Below are 24,957 nucleotides of genomic sequence, written 5' to 3'. Positions count from 1 at the left end.
ACGACATCATGAAGGGAAAAAAAAAAAAGACTCAAGCCCAGGCTCTCTCCCGCCTTCTGTCTCTCTCTGCTCCTGCCAACAAAAGGCTGCTTGTTTCCCCTATTTCCCAGAAACAGGCTTAGCCTTCCAACAAGGTCAGCAAAAAATGCAGTTTTTTTAGTTCAGGGTGCAGAGAGTTCCAAAAATCTGCAAAGTATTAAACAAAAAATTGCACCATCCCAACTTCACACTGAGCTCTTTATTCGTCTCTGGGCTGAGAATCGCTAAAGAGAGATTTCTCAACAGTTTCAGCTGATATGAGAAGGATCCTGTGTCCTGTACATTCTTCAAGCCTCCCCTTGTCTTCATCTCTTCCCTCTTGAGCAAGGAATCCCCAGGTACACCAAGGCAAAGCTTTGGCCTGACAAGTGGGGCGGTCCCCTGTCTAGTTGCAAAAAGCTTTTTCCAAACTTATACTTGATGCTTAAACTGGACTCCTAGCTCATTCACACACAGTTTTCTGGTGCTGGCATATTTATGCCAGGAATGGATCTGCCCATTGAAGGTACTGTCTATTCACCAACCATTCATCTGTTCTGCAAATGCAAATGTGCCACATTTATATCTTTCTCAGGAGTAATCCAGTATAAGTAAGGGAAAGGAACAGGAAGAAGCAGAGTCTTCTAGGTTTTCCTAATAAAAGTAACTTCAAAAATGTGCATTTTGGAAAGGTGAGGCAGTTCAGTAACAATTTTTAAAAATGAAATGTGCATTATTATTTCTTGTTCAAAACTTGTCATTCTTTGTGCAACAGATCCCTGCTATGGAAATTGCACTATCAATTCCACCAATACAGAACAGCAAGTATCTGTAAATTATTGTTCTAGATAGTTGCCTGGGGCACTGAGAGTTTAAATGGCTTAATAAGGGAAATAGGGGAAACAAGTGATCTTTTACTGGCAAAAGCAGTGAGTATGTGTCAGAGTATGTGTCCAGGTCTCATTGGATCTAAGGCTGGTCCATTATCTAGTGTGTCATATTGCTTCTCGAATTTCAGTTAACTGAATTTCTGTCACTGAGGGTCTTCAAAAAAAGTCAAGGATAACTAACTATTCAGCTGAACTGTTTTCAAGGAGCTCCACATTTCAGGGAAGGGTTGGGACTCCATCTACCTCCAATGGCCTCTCCAACACTCTAAATTCTCTGATTCTATGAAAAAAATTCAGATTTATTCTAGCAACTTTTCCAGAGCTGGTCAGCAAAAGCTTCATTCCCTCACTATGAAGCATCCACAAACCCATTCAAGTCAAAAAATCTTATTAAGGGCCTACTATGTGCAAGGCTCATTCATTCATTTGAAAAGGATTTATTAAATACCTATTTTGTGCTAAGCACCAAGCTAGGTGCCAGGGATACAAAGAAAAACAAAACAAAACAAAAACAGTTCCTGGCCTTAAAAAGCTTACACTCTACTGGGAGGACACAACACAGATAAGTAAATAAAGGATAGATGGATGGATGGATGGAAGGATGGAAAGATAGAGACAGACAGACAAGACAGGCAGATAGAGAAGGGCAGCTAGGTGGTACAGTGGATAGTACACTGAGTTTGAAATCAGGAAGACATATTCATGAGTTCAAATCTGGCCTCAGACATTTCCTAGCTGTGTGACCTTAAGCACTTCACTTGACCCTGTTTGCCTCTGTTTCTCATCTATAAAATGAGCTGAAGAAGGAAATGGCAAACCACTCCAGTATCTTTGCTAAGAAAAACCTGAATGGTGTCAACACAAACATAGTAATATGTTTGTTAATAGTTAATATGAAGAGGCAGTTAGGTGGCTCAGCAGATAGAGCATGGGCCCTGGAGTCAGGAGTACCTGAGTTCAAATCCGGCCTCAGACACTTAACACTTACTAGCTGTGTGACCCTGGGCAAGTCACTTAACCCCAATTGCCTCACTAAAAAAATATAAATAAATAAAAATAAAAATAGTTAATATGAGTTGTAGAGAGAGGTAGGGTGGAGTTAGCCAGGGTCAGAAAGGCCTAGGTTCAAGTCTTGCTTCTGATATATTCTAACTCTGTGTGACCATGGATAAATCACTTAACCTTGACCATAGCCACACTCAAGCCTATATAGAGCACGTGCCAAACTACATTGATAAAAGGAGGTTTCCCACTGGGAATAAGTATCATATACTAATGAAATCACAAAATAAATAATGGAAAAGCTACCAAGGATGAAGAGAGATTATGAAAGACCTTGCAGAAGAAGTGACAAAAGAAGAAAATGCCAAAGGAAGCTACGGATGCTAGTAGAAAGTGTTGGCAAGGGAGAGCATTCCCAACATGGGTCTGTGCAAAGGTCTCAGAGATGGGAGATGAGATAGAGCACAGGTAAACATCAAGCTGTTTCTTTATGAAGGATCTTTGCCTGGTGCCTTAATCATCAAATTTCAGAAGGTGGTATAAACTCCACCCTGGCTTAATCTAGTTCTTTCCATTTTAGGTGAACTATAACCCAGAATCACCTGAAGAATATGACAGAGATCTCCCCTACTAGATTATAAACTCCTTGAGGGTAGCAACAAAGTCTTGTTTTATCTCTCTATCTTCCCCACTCACCATCCTTTGTATCTTGTTGGTGCTTAATAACTATTTGTGGAATGATTGAAGATTTAGACAGACTTAATCATGTTAAGCCCAATTGCCTGGGAAGCCTGGAGATGACTTACACTTTCCACTACTGACCAGTGCTTAACCTAGGGTGACTGCCAGTTTATCTCATAGCCCCAGTTACCCAAACTTTTATCATTGTTTTTTGACAATAAGTAGACTTTCATCCCTGCTGGAAGTGGAAACTTATTATTACTTTTCAGGATGAATTTATTGTAACTTTGTATTAGTTAAGCTTCCTGAATGACTATGTATATTACAAGGATTTTGGTTTTCTTTCTTTTTGTTTTCATTATGGAGAGGGGTGGGGTAAGAAGTACGGAGAGGAAAAAGATTTTGTTCTTTGAAAAAATAAGTTTTGTTTTTTTTAAAAGCCTCGATTATCTGAAATAATAGGAAGCTATGATGTAGGAAAAGAGCAGGGCTTCTTAAAAGTTTTCCACTAGCAACCACTTTTTGCCCAAGAAATGTTTTCACAACTCTCAGTATATAGTTATATAAAATAGGTATACATAACCTTTTACTGTTGGCAAAATTTTTGTGACCCCCACATTTACTTATGTGATCCCATATTGGGTCACAACCCATGGTTAAAGAAGCTAGGGGATGGAGCACTGGACTTAAAGTCAGGAAGATCCGAGTTCAAATTTGATCTCAAACAATTACTAACTCTAGGACCCTGGCCAAGGTCTTAAAAATAAAATAAAATAAAATAAAGGGGCAGCTAGATGGCGCAGTGGATAGAGCACTGACCCTGGAGTCAGGAGTACCTGAGTTCAAATCTGGCCTCAGACACTTAACACTTGCTAGCTGTGTGACCCTGGGCAAGTCACTTAACTCCAATTGCCTTACTAAATAAAAAACCAAAACAAACAAAAAAATAAAACAAAAACTTTTCTGCCTCAGTTTCCCCATCTGTACAAGAGATAATAATAACACCTACCTCCCAGGGTTGTTGTAAGGATAAAAATGAGTTAATATTTGTAAAGCCCTCTAGAAACCTTAAAATGCTATATAGATGTTAGTTATTATTGTTAAAATATTAGTAAATGACGTCACTCTGTGCTCCCCCTGGGGCAAAAATTATACTAACCTATATGAACCTCTGCTAGTTCTTTAATTTTCCTTCCTGATAAAGCAACTTTTTATTTTGTTTTATAGTCTTCAAGGCCACTAGATCCAAAGAAGGTTCAAGAATTAGAAGGCATTTTCTCTCCCACAATCTTCATAAAATATTATCTATGATCTATTTATTATGTCTTTTTGGAAGAGGGATAAATTAAATTCCACAGGAATTTAGTAAGCGCCTTCTATATGAAGACACTGAAATAAAAATATAAAAACAAAATGGTCTACCAAATAATTGAGAGTTCTACACATACATTTTCTAAAGCATACTCTTCTAGGGAATCAGAAAGCAACTGTGATCAGCCCTATTTTATAATCGTTTCTGCACCATCTTATATGGACTCCATATCTCTAGTACATGTAGCAGCTAAGGAGATAAACTATAGCATTTGACCCTTGCCAAAATACCTTGAAGTATTTAATAGGAACCTCTTCTTTACAAATCATATTCTAATTTATAAAGTCAGTTATATTCATGAATTATCTGCAAAGCCAGAACTAGGGCGGGGCAACTAGGGCTTTTGCTCAGGTTGACACAATTTAGGAGAACTACATAGCATTTTCAGTTCCTCCGCATCATGGAAATGACAGAACAAGCACCCAGTTTGCAAGATTAGTTGGTCAGTCAAGAAACATTTATCAATTGCCTACTACATGCCAGGCACTGTATTAAGACTAGTTAGCTAAACTAGAAAGCTATCAGATGGTGTCTTTTTCTCTAATTATAGGCAAGATGCTCCCCATTCAATGAGGTGACCTTGTGATATCCCATGTTCTCTGTCACCATCCCCACTACTACCCCTGATGGAAATTCTGTTTATTTCATGCTAATTGCCATAGATAGATTTTGTGCTGATTGTCCAGGATTCAATAATGACTAATTATGGTTCTGCTTGGTCCCCCCACTATAGTATAAATTTCTTGTAACTAGGGGTCATCTTACTGTGTCAGCAGAATGAGATTTCTCACCTGAGAGTTTCCTGTCACAGTGAAATAACAGGTTCAGTCTTTTTTACTATTGTGCGTGCACGCGCGTGCGCGTGCACACACACACACACATCTCCTAAACCAAAAAGTGGCAAGTTATCATTAAAGTATATCTAATTTATTTTAATTAGAATAAAATGAAGGCTTTTTTTCAATAAGCTGATCTCTAACATTGCTTCTAGCTCTCAACATTCTCCAATGTTAGGATTCTAGAAAACCCTCAATGGGGAAGTGCTATTACACTGACTCAGACTCGAGAATGGTGGTGCTATTTCCATTCACAAGCATAAGAAATACTAGAAATAGCCAAGTTGTTTTCGTCACGTGTGAAAACTGTCAATTCCTATGCTAATGAGTGACTTGGACATTTGGGGGAAATTCTATTGTGTATTTCTGGAGTTTAATTCAAATCGACTCAAGAAACACTTAATGATGTCTTCTATGAACACGTAAGTCTCTGTGCTGGGTAGAAAGGGAGGGCAAAAGAACCAAAGATGAAAGGAACCTACTCCTTACTTTCAAGAAGCTTGAGGAGAAGATGAATGGATAGATAGATAGATAGATGGATGGATGGATGGATGATAGACAAACAGATAGCCAGACATAGACAGACAGGTAGACAGACAGATAGAGATAGATGATTAGATAGACACAGACAGAGATGATATAGAAATACAGATCTCTGTAAAATTGAGAAAATAAACAAAGGCATACAAAATTATCTATAGAGATAGATCTGTGTGTGTGTGTGTGTGTGTGTGTGTACCCATATATCAAATTGAGATGTGAGTAACAAAATTATACCATATACAAAGAAATACCAGGGTGTGGATGGAAGTCTCAGACTGAGCCAGTTTAAGAAAAAGGTCACTGGAGAATTTCTCCACATGGGTGTCTAGTTATTGATGATGAAGGTGACTTGACTTAAGCCAAGCAAAGAAATAATCATCATCATGGGGGCAGCTAGGTGGTGCAGTGGACAAAGCACTTGCCCTGGATTCAGGAGAACCTTAGTTCAAATCAGGCCTCAGACTCTTGACACTTACTAAACTGTGTGACCCTAGGCAAGTCACTTAACCCTCATTGCCCTGAAAATAAAAAAAGGAAAGGAAAAGAAAAGAAAAGAAAAGTAAAGTAAAAGATAAGTGAATTGAAACATGCTTTCAAATAGGGGTTAATAATCTACAATTCTTTTGAGATCAGCTTGTTCATATCCTTTGACCATCTGTCTTATCCTATTTGAATCAATTTTGTTCATGCAAAAGTTTTCAATTTCATGTCATTAAAATTATGTTTATTTTTTTGGAGGGGGGGATAATTGTTGCTCTCCTTCCCCCTACCCCTACCCAGCAATAAGGATGAAGGGTACCTAATCTAGTTCTTTTCTTATTTTTATGTTATAAACCTAAAAATGGTAGCAACAGAAAGTTATCCAACCAAGAAGAGATGAGAATGAGGGAAGAGAAGGAAGAGGAAGAAGAGAGGATCTTCTTTTTTGGCAATATCCTTGGGTGCCAATTATGTCACATGAGGACAATTCATTTCCATCTTTGGAAAAATTATGTTTTTTATTTTAAATTAATTCAAGCAAATTGGGAGGTTGATGGGGAAGAGACAGAAGGAAATTACTCTAAAAGTGTGGGCTAGACTTTAGCTAAATTAAATGCTCATGGAGCTTAAATTAAAGTTACTTACATTAAGAAATATAGCTTTTTTTCTAGCACTACAAATAACTAACTCTGGGAAAAATTTGAAACTATTCTTCTCTGCCACTGCCCACATCATTGTCTGACTACTCTATCATGTAGAAAAGAACAAATAATATGTAACGAAATGCATGGCATATTGTTGCTTATTGTTGTCACTTCTTTCAGTCATGTCTGACCCTGTGTGATGCTACTTGGGGTTTCCTTGTCAAAGATACTGAAGTAGGAGCAGCTAGGTGGCGCAGTGGATAAAGCACCAGCCTTGGATTCAGGAGGACCTGAGTTTAAATCCGGCCTCAGACACTTAACACTTACTAGCTGTGTGACCCTGGGCAAGTCACTTAACCCTCATTGCCCCACCAAAAAAAAAAAAAAAAGATACTGAAGTGGTTTGCCATTTCCTTCTCTACCTCATTTGACAGATGACGAAACTGAGACAAACAGGGCTAAGCGACTTGCCCAGGGTCATACAGCTACTAAGTGTCTAGGCCAGATTTGAACTCAGGGAAATGAGCCTTCCTGGCTAAAGGTCTACCACCACTACTACTGTACCACCTAGCTGCCCCCAAAATATTAACCCTTACAAAGTTTTGTGGTGGTGGTTCAGTCATTTCAGTCATGACTCTTTTGCTTTTTGTTTTGTTTTGTTTTTGGCAAAAATGCTGGAGTGGTTTGCCATTTCCTTCTCTAGATCATTATACAGATTAGGAAATTGAGGCAAACATAATATTTGGCATGTGCTACAAAACAAATTAATTTCATATGACTCTTTCCCTCATATACGGTTATTGTTTGACAAAAGTGAATAAGTCAATGGAAAATCAATTGGGTATTCATTTTAGTGCACTGGAAAGGGCAGTATCTGATTCAAAATACACACATTCATGACCATTCTGGACCTTTTGGAAAACTCTCCAAAATATGGTTCCCCCATCCCCACCCCAGCGTCCATCTTAAAACACCCCAAAAGAATTCTATTACCCTTGTAACAAATGATGCCACCTGCTGGAGACTTCCTGTAGAAAAGTTCCTCCATGAAAGGAAGGTCTTTGAGGGCAAGAACATGCATCTTTTCTTTGGTGTCAGGAAGTGATGTTGGCTAGTGGGAGGAAGAAGGAAGAGACTGGCGCTCTGTCTCGAACTCTTTCCTTTGGACTCTGGTGGAGAGCAGAGCTAGAAATGTGCTCTCCCTTTAATAGATAGATGAATGTAGGCCTTTCTCTCTCTTTACCAAATTCTTATTCTCCTTAATAAATGCTTAGAAGTCTAACTCTTGCTAGAGTTTATAATTTATTGGCGACCACTCATTAGATATTTTAGACAGACTAGCTAGAATTTTACCCCTTAACACCCTTGAGTTTCAATATAGTTCAATAACCCTGAGTTCATATTCTGTAACTAGCCCTCCTCTTCTCCCCTATTTTGTTTTTGTGTTTTGTTCAGAAAACCAAAGTGATTTTTCACGGGGCATTAATTACGAAAGACAAGTTACCAAAGTGTTTGGTTCCCAGACAACTTCCTTCAGTAGAGGGACTCATGGTGAGTTCATCACTCAGAATTACTCAGAGAGCAGCATGACGGAACAGCTGTTATTGACCACCAGCAACTGCAGAAGACACTGGGAATAAATTTAGGATTGCAAGAGAGGAAGGAGAAATGGATCTTCCAGTTTATAAAGGGAGAGGCTGGAGAAGTGGGAGTGGGAATGAAGATCCCACCCAGCCCTGAGACCACAGAACTTGGAGCCTTCAAAGAAAGAAGATGGAAGAACTAGAGAAATGTCACTTGGAGGTTATGGATTTGGTCCAAGTGCCTGAAGGGACAGCTCATCCCCAAATCACCTTTCCTGGATAGGGCACTGTACTTTAACTAGTTGACTGGCTGTCCCAATGGCAAAAAAGTTCCTGGTGGCAGAACAGGGATGGGAGCCAACAGATAATCTTTAAGCTGACAAAACTATTTTTAACACACTTGATAATTTGCAACTGAGAAAAACTGGTTGAATCTTTGTTGTGGGGAGGGAGGAGAAAAAACAAGAGGATTTTTTTCCCTCTAAGTTCAATGACCCAGCCTTTACCTCTTAAATGTAGCTGTTAGAGCTAAACTGTCTGTAACAAAATCCATGAAGGAGTAATAGAAGTGTAAGTCTCATTCAAAATAATTATAAAATGCATAAAATTGGGGGGAGTCATTCCATGAAGGAACAGCTAAGACCCAGAGAGATACAATTCTAAAATACTCCTTAAAGAAGTAATAAATAGGGGGCGGTTAGGTGGCACAATGGATAAAGCACCCGCCCTGGATTCAGGAGTGCCTGAGTTCAAATCCAGCCTCAGACACTTAACACTTACTAGCTGTGTGACCCTGGGCAAGTCACTTAACCCTCGTTGTCCCACAAAATAAAAGAAAGAAAGAAAGAAAAAGAAGAAAGAACTAGATAATTTAGATAACTGGAGGGATGCTCAGTGTTCATGCTTAGGTGAAACTAATAATAAACATAATAATGCCTAAACTAATTGATGGATTTTATGCCATGCCAAACAAATTATCGAGGGGACACTTATAGATCTGGACCAAATGATAGCAACATTCAATTGTAGAAAGGGCCAGAAACTGAAGGAAAATAATTTAAAAAAAATATTGATGGAAGAATAACACTTCTGACTTCACATTCATATTTCATTATAAAGCAGTTATGATTAAAGCTATTTTTGGTTATTGGTCCTGGCTAAAAAAATGTTTAAGTAGATCACTGGAACAGAGCAGATAAGGAAGCATCAAAAACGACTGAACTAAATGGCCCACCCAGTACTCAATATACCTAAGAACATAAATTACTTGAGAAGACCTTCACTTAGAAGATTTTCTGGGGGGGCAGCTAGGTGGCACAGTGGATAGAGCACCAGCCCTGGAGTCAGGAGTACCTGAGTTCAAATCCAGCCTCAGAAACTTAACACTTACTAGCTGTGTGACCCAGGGCAAGTCACTTAAACCCAACTGCCTCACTAAAAAAAAAAAAAAAAAAAAAAAAAGAAGAAGATTTTCTGGGAAAACTGAAAAGCAATCTGGCAGAAACTGTGTAGACCAGGATCTTACAACATATGACCCAATAACTTCAAAGTGGATATTTGAGTGAACTATTCAAAATTATAACATTAAAAAATTTTTTTAAAATTTAAAAAAGAAAAGAACCAGATTAGGTACCCTTTATTGTTACTGGAGGGGACGGGGGAGGGGCTGGCAGAGGCAGGGAATTCTTAGCCACGTAAAGGGGAGCAACAATTAATTTCAACAACAACGACAAAAAACAAAACACATAATTTTGATGACATGAAATTGAATTTGCATGAACAAAAATAGGATAAGATAGATGGTCAAAGGCTAAGAACAAGCTGGTCTCTAAAGAATTATAGATTATTGGGGTGGCTAGGAGGCGCAGTGGATAGAGCACCGGCCCTGGAATCAGGAGTACCTGAGTTCAAATCCGGCCTCAGACATTTAACACTTACTAGCTGTGTGACCCTGGGCAAGTCACTTAACCCTAATTGCCTCACTAAAAACTAAAAACTAAAAAAAAAAAAAAAAAAAAAGAATTATAGAGTATTAACACTCATTTGAATGTTCTAACTCACTAATCATAAGACAATAACAAATCAAAACAACTGAGATTTTAACCTCAAACCCAGTAAACTCACAAAGCTGACAAAACATGTTGATATAGTTAATGTTGGAGGGATTGTAGAAAGACAGATCCATATACATTGATGGAGAGATACAAATTGGTCTCACTATTTTTTTTTTAATAATACAGAGCAAAATAAAGACTGAACTACCTTAGGGGCAGCTATACCTCTGCAGCTTTCTACCGTTCTACACATTTCTGTATAACACGACTATTTGGGAGAAAGTTGCTTATGTCCGGGGGATTTATGCTTATTGAGAACAAAGTCCTAAAGTGATCTATAAATCCGAACTGTTGTTACTCATCGCAATAATAATCATGGGTCACATAATCCTGGAACTTCAGCAAGGCCTGTGCTAGCAAAATAGAATGCAGGAGCATGTAACTATATGAATTAAGGCAATGGAGATGATCCAACAATGTGGATAATTCCAATCTCTCAGTCCCTCCCTGATTTTTCCCCAGAGAGGGAGGGAGGGAGAAAGGACACGTGCGTTCAAATCCAGGTTCTGAACTCTTTCTACCTGTGTAATCTTGTACTAACGTTTATAAGCTTGCTGGGCCCCAGTTTCATCTTCTATAAAATAAGGAGAATGGAATAAAAGGACTCAACTAGGAGAGAGAAGAATAAGAAAGAAGAAAAGCGAATCATGTTAGATTTTTAGATTTAATAGAAGACAGGAGAAAGTCTGTCTTCTACTAAATATGAAATCAGAAGTGGGAACGGGGATGGGAGGAATGCACAATGAAGAGTGGAAGCTTTATTTTCCTTTATTTTCTTCAATGAATAAGAGGAACTAGTAGTAACATTACTTCTATCTTCTTAATATGAAGAAATCACAAACCGATTAGCCCATTCACTTGGGCCATTCTGGTGCCAAAGCCCAGCTGGCTGATCTGGCTGCATGAGCTGGTGAAGAGCAGCGACTGTGAAATTGTTAAGATCTGAAATGATCTGTTCGGCCATGCTACAGTCAGATTCCCTCATCCCAAATGGACGTAGACCAAGCTTCCCTTCCTATGGAGGTGTTTACAATGCATGGATCTATTTATACAGATGCAGCTGCAAAGTTTTCAGGGTGTAGTCGAGTGTCGTAGAAAGGAGGTAATAGGGAAAATGTCAGTAAAAGAGAGGATCAATGGGCAAAGATTTTTAAACTTTTTAAAATTTTCTTACAAAGACCAAGTATTTCATAAAGTTCAATCTTATTGCCACCAGGCATGTAGACTACTCTTGCCTTGCCCCCTCCAGACAAAATTGCTATAGATATACATACAGACATAGACATAGATATCAACATAGAAATAGAAATAGAGGGGGCAGCTAGATGGCGCAGTGGATAGAGCACCGGCCCTGGAGTCAGGAGTACCTGAGTTCAAATCCAGCCTCAGACACTTAACACTTACTAGCTGTGTGACCCTGGGCAAGTCACTTAACCCCAAATGCCTCACTTAAAACAAAACAAAAAAAAAGAAAGAAATAGAAATAGAGGGGAAGCTAGGTGGTGTTATAGTGGATAAAGCACCAGCCCTGGATTCAGGAGGACCTGAGTTCAAATCTGGCCTCAGACACTTGACACTTACTAGCTGTGTAACCCTGAGCAAGTCACTTAACCCCCATTGCCTGCCAAAAAAAAAAAAGAAAGAAATAGAAATAAAAATAGAAATAGAAATACACATGCAAGTACTCAGGATGTGCCAGGCACTGTGCTTAGTGGTAGGAGTACAGAAAGAGGTAAAAGACAGTCCCTGCCTTCAAGGAGCTTACAATCTAATGTGGGAGACAACATTCTTTTGTACATTACAAAAGAAGCTATAAACAGGATAAATAGGAAATAATTAAAAGAAGAAAGGCACTTGAATTAAAAGGTGTTCGGGATGACTTCTTGCAAAAGGTGGGATTTTAGTGGAAACTTAAAGAAAGCCAGGGAGGTCAGCAGTTGGAGTGGAAGAGAGAAAGCATTTCAGGTATAGGGGACAGCCAAAGAAAATACTAAGCAAAGGAGTGTCATATTCATGGAATAGCCTAGAGGCCAGTACCACTAGATTAAAGAGTATATGTTGGAGCAGCTAGGTGGTTTCGTGGATAGAGAACTGGCCCTGGATTCAGGAGGACCTGAGTTCAAATCTGACCTCAGACAATTGACACTTACTAGCTGTGTGACCCTGGGCAAGGCACTTAACCCTCATTGCCCTGAAAAAAAAAATAATATTTGTAAAGCCCTTAGCATAGTGCTTGGCATATAGAGAGCACTTAACAGATATTTGCTTCCTTTCAATCATTTCCCATTGGGGAACATAGTATCTGGATGATAGTGGATGCTTAATAAATGGTCAATGAATTGAGTTTATTGTACATTAAATACAAAAATTGGATGAACTGGGGAAAAGTAGGAAGAACTGGAATGGGTAGACCCAATGAATAAATAAAGTTTTATCTTCTTCATTTCTACTCTCTAGTAAGGTTCTTTAAATTGGAAATCATGATTATGGGAACTCACTAAGTCCAGGGATCTTTCTTTGGACACTGGGGCACTCAAGAACTATGGCTAACCAACCAACTTTAATTCTGACTGAGTACAAATGAGATGCTCCAAACTCTCCAAGAAGAAATCATTATCAAATCTTCCCCACGATTAGATGTCTCTTCCTGCCAAATTCTCTTTTTAAGCACTGAATCTCAAGATGTGCTATTCCCCTAGACATACTACTTCCTCTAGAGATATGGAGCAGGGAGTGGGGAGAGACGTCTATTCCTTGCTTTGGGTTAAAGGGTGCTTCAGGAACCACAGCATTAAAATTTAAAAAATAAAAAAAGATAGTGAGAAAACCAGAGCTGGAAAGAATGAAGTGAGCCAGATGTGTCTGCCATAAACTCTGGTTAGAAAAACAACTGCAGAGGGTAGCAGACAGCCCAAAGTATGGGTCTGAATTGCAATGAACTTCTATTGCCTCTGCTCCTATATGCTCTAAGCCACACTGGTCTGTGGTCTGATTTAGCTATTTTCTCTGCTTTTGATAAAAAATGTTTTAAGTGTTTTTGTACACTTCCCTTCAAACATAGCTTGAGGGAGGTTAGGAGACAAGCCAGCCAGCTAAACAACCCAGTCAATTTTCCATCTCTTCTCCAAAGGCAGAGCTAGACACACACATGTGTTTGCAATTTCAAGTACAGATCGGGGTGCAGACCCGGAATACTTGTGTCCCTTTGGTGGCACATCTTCAAAAGAGAAAGAGGAAGGGGGAAACATATATGTACACACACACACACACACATACATATATGTATTTATATATATTATATATTATATATAATTCCTACAGCATTTCAAAATAGACTATGGACAGAAATGGAAACTGAACTTAGCCAGAAAGATCTCTAACAGATTCTGGCCAAAGGGGATTTGACTTGTTACCCAATTTTATTTTTCCTGTGATGTCTGGCAGGATGCTGGCACAATAAGGCTTGCTGAGACACCAGCACCTCATTCCCAAAAACTTCATGGTTCAGTGTCTGACATCAGCCAGATCAGCCAAGATTTGTGATCCTTGGGATTATCGCAGAAGGGTAGAATAACACATTACTTTCTTTTGGCAAAATACACCAGCATATTTTTAAATTGCCATAGTCGGTCGAATTCTCCAAGGAGACAGACAGACAGACTAAGACAGACAGAGACAGAGATGGAGACAGAAACAGAGAGAGAAAAGACTGAGAGGAGGGAGGGAAGGAAGGAGAGGGGGAAGGAGGAGGAGAAGGAAAAAGAAAGAAACAAGAGAGAAGAGGGAAGGAGGGGAGGAAAGGGAAGAGGAGAGAAGAAAAAGAAAACAAAGAGAGAGGTGAGACAGGAGGGAGAGAAGAAGAGAGAAGACAGGAGAGACAGAGAAAGGGGGATGGAGAGAGAGAGAGAGAGAGAGAGAGAGGATGAGGTAAGGGAGGGAGGAAGGAAAAGAGTATGACTATCATACACCTTCCAGTGCATCTAGTTTGGGAGAATGGGGAATACTCATAAGCTTCAAGGGATACCGGGTGTGGTTGCTTTTTGGTGACCCCTTTATTACTAACCTATATGGACAGAATTAATAACAGCACTGATGATCATTGTCATCATCACAATTTTCATAATCATGGGTGTCAACATCAAGTTGTTTAGTGGCTGGATCATAATTGACATTTAATATTGCAAGGGCCTTCTCTACTTCATCTCACGTGTCATTTGTCTCACATGCCATTATCTTTATACAACAGTTATTTCCCCTTAACTCCCCCCCCCAAACCAAACCAAAACACAACCAAAACCCTTTTCTATAACAAAGAAAAGCATTTCAGCCAAGAGATATGCATACTGCTTTCTGTATCCACCAGTCCCCCCCCCCCCCCCCCCGCCAACCTGTCTACCTATATGGAGTTACCTATCAGTTCTTCTGGACCTAGACTAGACATTCCAATTAATTTTACTGTTGACTTCATGTACATTAGTGTAGTCATTGTTCATAGTTTATTCTCTTTCCAGCTGGGCTCACTTCACTTTCTGTCAGTGTATTCATGCCCTCCCAATTTCTCTGAATCTCCTTCATTTTTGTTTTCTCTTGTGGCACAACAAAATTTTTGGTTTTCTCTTTTCCCCTTGCTAATGTGTAAGCAGGAATGGGTCTTATCTAAACAGCGCCTCCCTGAGAACCTAGAATAATGCTACAAAGTAGATGGTAAGTGTTTGTTGGGTGAATATTTAAATGGGTCAGCCCAAGAACTGGGAAAAGGAAGAGAACCAAAAAGCAAGATAACTGTAGGTTAGCAAGCAGCTCAAGGAGGCAGTTGAGAATTCCAGGAGGCAATTTTTCCCAACTGGCGCCATGACAGTCGCAGTCGCAGTCGCAGTCGTCGCAGTCGCAGTCAGTCGCAGTCAGTCGCAGTCACAGTCGCAGTCGCAGTCACAGTCGTCGCAGTCAGTCACAGTCGCAGTCGCAGTCGCAGTCGCAGTCGCAGTCACAGTCGCAGTCGCAGTCACAGTCGCAGTCGCAGTCACAGTCACAGTCGTAGTCGCAGTCGCAGTCGCAGTCGCAGCAGTCGCAGTCACAGTCGCAGTCGCAGTCACAGTCACAGTCACAGTCGCAGTCACAGTCACAGTCACAGTCGCAGTCGCAGTCACAGTCACAGTCGCAGTCGCAGTCACAGTCGCAGTCGTCGCAGTCGCAGTCACAGTCCCAGTCACAGTTTTTTGGAGGACTACTTAGTCACCATTTGAGTGTGGCTCCCTTGAATATGTAAAATGTTTGTACTAGAAATACAGGATTGGAGAATGACAGCATTCCATTCTACATCTAAATCAATCATAAGGTCATAAATCTTTAGCTGGAAGGGACTTTCCAGCCCAACTGGCTCATTTTACAAATCAAGAAACCAAGGCCCAGTGATATGCCTAAGGTCATACCCAAAGTCTGTGGCAGAAACATGATTCAAACTCAGCTCTTCCAGCCTCAGATCTGATGGGCTCTTTCATCCACATCACTGCTACCTCCTATATTTTTGACAATAGTTGGGTGTTTTTTTCTTTTTCTTTTAAACAGTTTGACATAGTGAGAAAGGTCTAGGACTCATGTCCAAAGACCAAGTTTTGAGACTACATTTGTCACATATTGGAATTAAGTTCGGGCGAGTAGGTTCACACTCGATGTCTCAATAATATCTCTTTTGATCTTAAGGAAGTAGAATGAGACAAATACAGCAGAATGCAATAAATACAAGAGAGAATACCCAGGAATTGTAAGGAAATATGGAAAGGGAGAAATGGTTTGGAATTAGGCTGGGTAATCTAGGCACCCTACATAAGGACTGAGGTAAAGACAGATTTAAAATCAGAAGGGGCTTTAGCCATCATCTCATTCACAACTGCCATTTTCAAAATAAGCAAATGGAGGTATCTTTGTATTCATAGGGATGTTACATAAAGATAGGAAGGTAGCTGCAACTAGAACTGAGGTTACGAAGCTCCTGGTATAATACGCTTCCCTCAGATACTTACTAGCTGTGTGACACCAGGCAAGTCACTTAACCCCAATAGCCTCAAACATCCAGAGCCATCTCCAGTTGTCCTGATATATACCTTGTTCCTGGACCCAGATGACTCCAGAGGAGAGAGTGCAGCTAGTGACTTTGCACAGCCCTCCCTCACTTAAATCCAATTCACTCCAAGTCATGACTCCACGCCCAATGTCATGATCCTCTTCAAGAAGGAAGGACGAGGGGCAGCTAGGTGGCGCAGTGGATAAAGCACCGGCCCTGGATTCAGGAGTACCTGAGTTCAAATCCGGCCTCAGACACTTAACACTTACTAGCTGTGTGACTCTGGGCAAGTCACTTAACCCCCATTAACCGCCCCCCCCCCAAAAAAAGGACGGAACAACAGTAACAATACACTTCACTTCCTCCTTCATTTCACAAAATAATTTAACAAAGTGCTAAGTGGGAGACCTCAAAACAATTTTGCCCCTTCGATGAACACAAGTGTGTTTCTTTACATCTCCACCAGAGGGTGCTATTTCCAATCAAAGTAATGAGTTGAACTAGAAACTTGCCCAAATGGAAACTGAATTTTGAAAGCCCTTGATTTAAATAAATATTATTACTTTGGAAGCAAACCTACCTCAACAGTACCAAATAAAACATGATCATTTACAATCAAAGATTAGTGGCAATGTGGTATAATGGTTCTTGAGTCAAAGGACCCATATTCAAAGCCAAGCTCTGGAGAGTCGGTTGAGGTATTGAGTTGTGTATAGAGCTCAGTGTAATGAAAAGAGCACCATGAATTTAGAGCCAAGAAGACCCAGCTCAAATACCAGTTCTGCCACTTCTGCAAATGGTGGGGTTGGCTTAATGGCCTTCAAGGCTCCTTCCAGCCCCCAAACCATGATCTTAATGATATGGTTCCACTGTGAAGAAAGGCAATAAAAGGCCAATGTGATATAATTAGCCTTTGCCACCGGGGTCTTACTAAGTTGTGCAAGCTACAAATGTCCACTGCATCTGCCGGCATGGCGACAGCTGATATAATTCATCCAAGAGGTCCTAGTCTGGTTCCAGTGTCCCAGCACCATCATTATTTGCTCCCCACACTAATTTAAACACACACTGTGTTTAAAGACCCAATAGCAGTATAAGATGTGTTCTGGACCAACCTTGATCAATGACCATGAACACTAATGGCTTTGAACAATAGTCAAGGCTATTGCCCAGGCCTCCTAGACTCTCCATCTTTTCCCCAATGCTCTGACTCTTATCCAATTCCTTCTTATCTCCAAGTAACACATTCTCCACTCATCCACTCTCACCTCAGATACAAGCTGCTATGTATCCATCATAACTCATACACAAGCTCCCACCCTATTCCTGGATGCTCCTCAATTCCCCCACAGCCTTGCAAGGTTAATCAACCAATCCCCTTGTTAACTGATGAGCAAAGCAGAGGAAAATATCTGAGATGTGAAGAATAGTTCCACCTGCTTAGGAAGCTTCATGGATAGAGAGACTCCACTGGACTTGGAGTCAGACAGTTTTAATTCCATCTCAGATACCTATTAACTGTGCTACCCTGGGAAAGTCACTTAAGATCTCTTAAGACTCAGTTTCTTCATCTGCAAAGTGGGCAGAATCACAGCTCCTACCACACAGGCTTTTTGTAAAACTCAAATAAGATGATATGGGGGGCAGCTAGGTGGCACAGTGGATAAAGCACTGGCCTTGGATTCAGGAGGACCTGAGTTCAAATTCAGCCTCAGACACTTGACACTTACTAGCTGTGGGACCCTGGGCAAGTCACTTAACCCCAATTGCCTCACTTTAAAAAAAAATGATATGGGAAGCACTACATAAAGAATAGCTATTACTGATGTTATTGTTGTTATTATTATTAATTACCTGTCTCTCGACATGCTGAGAAGTAAGTCCTATCTTCTAATACCAGTGTCATAAAGGGATTCCTCTATATACTGAAATCACTTGGAGGTGTGAGTACCTTTCAAATAATGGACATCTCTAACCCACATGCTTGATGGGGGAGTGATGGACTTATGGATGCAGTCCATCTTCTTTTTTAAAAACCCATTTTATTACTGTCTTTTTCTTGATAGCACAGTCATTTCAACCCTTCCCCTTGTCCATTGTAAAGATGCTTTCAACAGCTGAAATTACAAGATGAACTTGAAAAATGATCTGATCTTTTTTACCTTTATATATGTATTTTAAGACTGATATAGAGGGGCAGCTAGGTGGCACAGGGGATAAAGCACTGGCCTTGGATTCAGGAGGACCTGAGTTCAAATCCGGCCTCAGACACTTGACACTTACTAGCTGTGTGACCCTGGGCAAGTCACTTAACCCCATTTGCCTCACTAAAAAAAAAAAAAAAAAAGACTGATATAAAAAGAGGGTGAGCCACAGGCAGCTGTAGTTGGAAATGATACACTCTGAGGGAAGTGATGGGTATTCCCATATTGTGACTCACTAGATTATTCCCCAGCCTTTGGTGTTTACTCAGGTTTCTTCTTCAGATATCCATTCTCCGACCACATCTGATACTCTCCCCAGCCTGGGGGAACAGCCCACACCATTATGACCAAGTAACTACCCCATCAGTGACCCTTGCTAGGAAAACCCAAAGTACAGGGAGCTAGGTAGCTCAATGAGTAGAACCCAAGACCTGGCATGAGGAAACCTGAGTTCAAATCCTGCCTCAGACACTAGGTGTGCAACTCCTGGGCAAGTTTTCTTATTTGTAAAATGGAGATGATAATAGACCTGCATCACAGGGTCATTGTGAGGATCGAAAATGTGTTAACATTTATAAAGCACTTTACAAAAAGTGCTATAAAATGCTATTATTATCATTATTGTTGTTGTTGTTATTACTTATTATTATTATTATTATTGTTATTATTAAACATGAGATGTTTCTCATTGGTATCCATCCCAGTGCATATACAGGCAACCCAGGAAGGTGTTTAGTCCCTTGCATAATAAGATATAACTAGGTGAAGCAGTGGATAAAATGCGGCATCAAGAGGAAGTGAGTTCAAAATTTACCTTAGTTACTTATTAACCATGTGACCCTGACTGGGCAAGTCACTTGGTTCTCTCTGTGCCTCAGTTTCCTCATCTTTAAAATGAGGTTGCAGTCCCTTTCAGCCCTAAATCTCTATTGTGAAAATTCTACACAAATAATCTAGTTACAGAACTCTTGGTTTGCAACCTCATTGATAAAGGGAGAGAGAGAGAAGTTAATGTGTATACAAAAACGCAGGTTCAAACTGAAATTTAAATTTTCCTTTGTGCTCTAACTATAAAAGTGAAGGTAGGGAAAGCAGCATGTAGCGGTAAGCAAGAGCAGAGTTCTTGACATCAGAGTTGGAAGACATGAGTTTGAATTATGTCTCTGACACTAGCACATGACCTTGGCCAAATCACTTAGCCCCTCTGAGACTCAGTTAGGGATGCAGTAAGACTCCAATGAACTAAGTTCCATGAAATGTTTTGCCTTCCTAAAAAAAAAAAAAATTCCATAAATGTCAGCTACTTTTTAAAAATCAAGGTAAAAATATTGAATTGCTTGACTTCTTGGAGAAGGGTGGGGAGAGAGGGAGGAAGAGAATTTGGGGTACAAAGTTTTTTAAAAATTGACATCAAAATTTGTATTTTACATGTAATTTGGGAAAATAAAGTTCTAAATATAAGAAAAAAAGAAACTGCACCCTTTTTTGACAAGCAAAAGGTTTTTTTAATATATATTTAATAAAAAAAATTTCAAGGTAAAAACTCCCTCTCTTTGAACTTAAAAAGCAGCTCACCACCATGAACTCGCCAGCTTGGGACTCCAGTACTAGCATCTGTTTTCTGTATAATGGCAGCTGTATTGGGGGTATGTGACTAAAGGAGAATTTGGATTTCACACTGCCTGTATAATCATTAGTTGTTATTTTTCCTTGATCTCCCCTCTAGATAAGGACCCGATGTGGGCTGTTCTCTTAGCCTTTTACTTTTTGGCTGTATTTTATGTCTGCAACCTTCAAAATTATAACTCCAGACTTCCTGGAAGAATGGGCCCAGTTTTCACCTTGGGCTAATTTGGGTTCTATTTGAGTTTATATTCCCTTTGGCGACATTGCAGAAATAAGGAAATGGATCCAGAAATAACTTGTCCATTTTTATCCTTTTCATTCCTGAAAATCCAATGTGAGATTTTTGAAAAATGGGGTCCTGAGACCCCATCTGAAATTGGTACACTTGTGGATGGAAAACAGCCTTTTTTGGTTCTTAACCATTAAAAATGATGACTGAAGGGGCAGCTAGATGGCGCAGTGGATAGAGCACTGGCCTTGGAGTCAGGAGGACCTGAGTTCAGATCCGGCCTCAGACACTTAACACTTATTAACTGTGTGACCCTGGGCAAGTCACTTAACCCCAATTGCCTCACTTAAAAAAAAAAAAATGATGACTGAAGTGGGCAGTGGATAGAGCACCGGCCCTGGAGTCAGGAGAACCTGAGTTCAAATCTGGCCTCAGACACTTGACACTTACTAGCTGTGTGACCCTGGGCAAGTCACTTAACCCCAATTGCCCTGCAAAAAAGCCAAACAAACAAACAAAAATGATGACTGAAGAAGCCCGGGACTATTGGTTCTATTTTAAATCCCATTGGTAGTAGTGGTGGTAATAACAAAAGCATGTTTTTATTGTCTTTGAAAGACTATCAGAAGAAAATATTTTCTGTTCTCAGCTACCAGTTCTATAGAGGTGATTAAGCAATCTATGCAAAATGAAAACTGAAGGCAATTATCCATATATTTTAGAGGGAAGAGGAAGAGAGATACAGCAGGAGGGAGGGGATGAAACACCTGCTCCAGAGGAACTAAAGGGGTCTGGAGCCTCACTTGTAGAGTTTGGCTGTCTTTGCTGATTAAATTCCCAGGCACTGTCTCAGCAACCCTTTTCCCTTGGTCTGTGTGAACTCAGCCAGACACACCGATTTTTCTCAAAGGTCCAGTAAAATCAAATACATTGTATGATGTCAGCACAATCAATGCTGAAAAACGACAGGTCCCTAGTCCCAGGGCTGTCAAGAAAGGAAAAAGAGAGAAGAGGAAGAAGCAGAAAAGTTGAAATGCACAATTCCTGACCACCATCAGCCACAGAGTAACCTAGAGCTTGGAACTCTCTCTCTACCCATTCCCAAGTGCAAGACCAAAGGTCTTTGGTACTCACCAAGGTTGGGCTGAGACATTGCCATCGATCTCTGAGGCATTGGGTTAGGAGTTGCCGAAGGGTGGAGGGTCATGTGGTTTAAAGGTTGGGTCATTGTCTTCCGAGGGTCTTGCCACGTAGTAATTTTTTCTATGTGACTAAAATAAGAAGAAAAATTAGTTTCTAGATAATTGACATCAAAGTCATCTGCATCAACAGCGGGGTGAGAGCAATCACTAAGATTACATTGTAACGATTGGAATAACGCCACCTGCTGGATACTAACTGTAGAAGAGTTCTGCCCATGAAGCGAAGGTCTTTGAGGGCAAGACCAGGAGTCTTGTCTTTGGTATCAGGAAGTGACGCGGACTAGTGGGAGGAGGAAGGAAGAGACTGGCGCGGAGTCTCGGGCCTCTTTCCGGAGGACGCTGGCGGAGAAGGGAGCTGAAATGTGCTCTCCCTTTAATAGATAGGAATCTAGGCCTTTCTCTCTCTCTTTACCAAATTCTTATTCTCCTTAATAAATGCTTAAAAGTCTAACTCTTGCTAAAGCTTATAATTTATTGGCGACCACTCATTAGATATTTTAGACAGACTAGCTAGAATTTTAGCCCCTTAACAGATGGCTGACCACGAAGAGGAAAGCTAAACTTCAGTCTTCTGATCTGCTGGTTGGGTAAGAAATTTCCCCTCCCTCTCCCTTTAACTGCTAAGTACTGGTGTACTGGCTGTGTTTTTCCTTTGAATTTTTTCGAATGGACCTTTTAAACTCCCTAATTATCCTATTTTTGATTTTAGTCTGTTTAACCAGACAAATGGGAGATAAGATCATGTTAATGCTTTGTTTTTGTGGATTTTCTATTTTTCTTTTTATTTTTGTTAGAAGAGCCAGCAACTTACTCACACAAGGAAATATCTCTCCCTCTCCCAACCATGCTTTTTCAGAGAAACCTGAAGAGATTCCTGCAGCTTTTCCCAGTTCTAACAGTAATTGTTGCTCTAATTTTGCATGCCTGGAGGCAATGACCCACCCTCTAGAAGCTTTTAATCCCCTAGCACCTGGAGGCAAAGTGGGGGAAGAGGAATCCAGGCCTGAGTTCAAAATCAAGTCTGATTCAAATTGCTCTGGTCCCTCCCCTCCTCTCCAGACCCCACCCTCTACTCCTCCCATGGCCAAGCCCATTGCTTCCCCTGCCTGGGAAGTCCAGAGATCTAATGCTCATGCGCAACTTTCTCTAACTACATTTGCAGCTTCAGGCTCAGCCCTTCCCCAGCCTGGCTGTGCTTCTGAGACAACCTTAGAAAGCCCTTTAAATTCCAGATATGCTCGTTTTGTTGATAATTTTGCTAACCTGCTTTTGTCTTTAATTAGTAATCTTATAAAGCATTTGTATGGTGAAAAGACTGACAGACAATATAGAGGGGTTAAAGAAGAAAAACTTAAGCTGAATAAGAATGACAATCATCACCATAGTTCAAGACTCCGCTTCTTTTGCCATGGAAGTATATATATTTTACAGAAATGTAGAAGTAAGAAGCAAGGTATTGATATGAGTATTGGGGATTTTAGATATCGGAATCAAAAGTGTTCTAAATTCACTCAGATTATTAATAGTATCAGTTCAGAGGTTACATAGGATTTCTATACTATTACATATACATTTTGAAATTAATGGTATGGGTTTATTTTCATAGAGATTTTAATGCTTTTGAGATTGTGTCTTATACTTAGTTTCTAAAACAAGGAGAATATTTGTAAAAGCTTTTTATAGTCATGTGATCAAGTTTATATTTTATAATACTCTTATTGATATTAAGTTCATATTCATTTAGATTTCCTTAGTTTGAATTTCACTGTATTTTATTGTTCCATGTGTATTTTCTTCTATTCATTCATCTATCTAATTTTGAAACATGGTTTTGATTTCATAATACAATGTTAATTCTAGGAGTATTGTGCTCCCATATTCTGAGTTGTTTGTTTTTGTTATTTTTTTTTCTCAACTGATTATTTGATCAAACTCTTTAAAGCATTTCCCTGGCAAATTGTTTGCCATGGCAAGTGTAAATTGATTCTAGAAGTATTATTTTTGATAAGCATATTCCAAAAAAAAAAAAAAAGAGGGGAACATTTGTAAAAGTTGTCTTTGAGATTGTGTTGTGCTTTAACTTTTATTTAAATATGTTCAGATTTTTCAAAAAAGTAATTGTATACTAAGTAAAAAAAAGGGGTATTATTTGAAATTGTTGCATAATTATATATTGTGTTCTGAGTCAAGATGTATTCACATTTTTTGCAATCATTTATTATCCTCAATTTTTAAATCCATATGAGACTTGGATTATGGGAACTTATCATTTAAGACATTAATTGCCTTTATTCTGAGTTATCAGATGCCAGTTGGCCAAGATGCCATCCAATCACAAGAGGAATACATGCAAGAGCAGACACTGAATTGTCACATGAGGGGAGACATGCATGAAGTCAAGGTATGGCCGAGGGAACGGCTTTTGACTAATGTTGAGGTTGGATTCTCTTGGTTTAATATTTTATTTTATTTTTCCCCACAATATTGTACAGATGGCTGGAAGTATTGATCCCACCCATCTCACTTCTACACCTGGCTTCTATGCTCCCTCCTATATGCCTGATGCCATGGACATCTCAATCCCATGCATCTGATTAAGTCTGACTCAGTTTCTTCCAATATGTTCGGTGGCATGGACATATATTCCATCCACCTATTTTAAGCCTGGCATACTGCATGGACAGTACATATTGCTCAAGTGTGGGAATGCTCATATCCCATCATTTCTCTGTTCTTTTATGGTAACCCCCATAATTATCTCAGGTGTCATGATAAATAACAGTGTTGAATTTGGCCTTGACACCTGTTACCAATTATATTAGATTTTCTAATTTCTCATAATGGCATGAGGATAATTAGGCAGATGATGCAAAAAGTGATGAAACAAAGATAAAAATTATTTTGAAAAATTAATATCACAGCAATTGTCTTCTCAATTACCCTCCATAAGGGGGGGACTATAGTAATATTATATAATATATAATAGTAATATTATAATTTTAAAGAATGTTTCAATTTTTGTTTTATTATATGTTTCATGTGTAACAACTAAGATTCTGAATTCCCTTAGACATGTTTTTGAGAACTTTCATTGTTTGATTTGATTATTGACAAAGCTATTTTAAAGTTGTGTTAAGCTCAATTTTGTAGGAAATTTCCTGGCTGATTACCAGTATCCACACATCAACCCCTGAAAAGACTTCCATTCCACGACTACACCTAGAGGACATCTGAGAAAAGACTTTCAGAGACTTTAAATGAACAGTTTTGTTTTGTTTTTTTCTCTTTTCTTTTTCGGTTATAATATACACCATCTGTAACGTGTATTCTCTGCAGAGGCCCTCCCTTTGCAAGACCAATGTCAAAGCGTCGGTTCATGAGGACAAAAAAAAAAAAAAATCGCGCCTCTGGACAAAACTTTCCTCTCTTCCTTTTCTATATTGTTGTTCACATATTATTAGTTAGCAATAGT

General features: G+C 39.6%; 1 protein-coding gene across 1 annotated transcript in view; it reads right to left on the bottom strand.

Moving 5' to 3' along the window:
* The window catches only part of WWTR1 (WW domain containing transcription regulator 1), a 181,416-nt gene that overhangs the window by 45,341 nt on the left and 111,118 nt on the right, over positions 1-24,957 (bottom strand). The window contains exon 2 of the mRNA XM_043997471.1: positions 21,418-21,554. Coding sequence (XP_043853406.1) covers positions 21,418-21,554 — 137 coding nt within the window. The remainder of the gene's footprint in view (positions 1-21,417; positions 21,555-24,957) is intronic.

The sequence above is a fragment of the Dromiciops gliroides genome, chromosome 3, assembly GCF_019393635.1.
Source record: "Dromiciops gliroides isolate mDroGli1 chromosome 3, mDroGli1.pri, whole genome shotgun sequence".
NCBI classification, from domain to species: Eukaryota; Metazoa; Chordata; class Mammalia; order Microbiotheria; family Microbiotheriidae; genus Dromiciops; species Dromiciops gliroides.
Note: the sequence above shows the minus strand (reverse complement) of the source record. Positions and strands in the feature narration are given on the sequence as shown.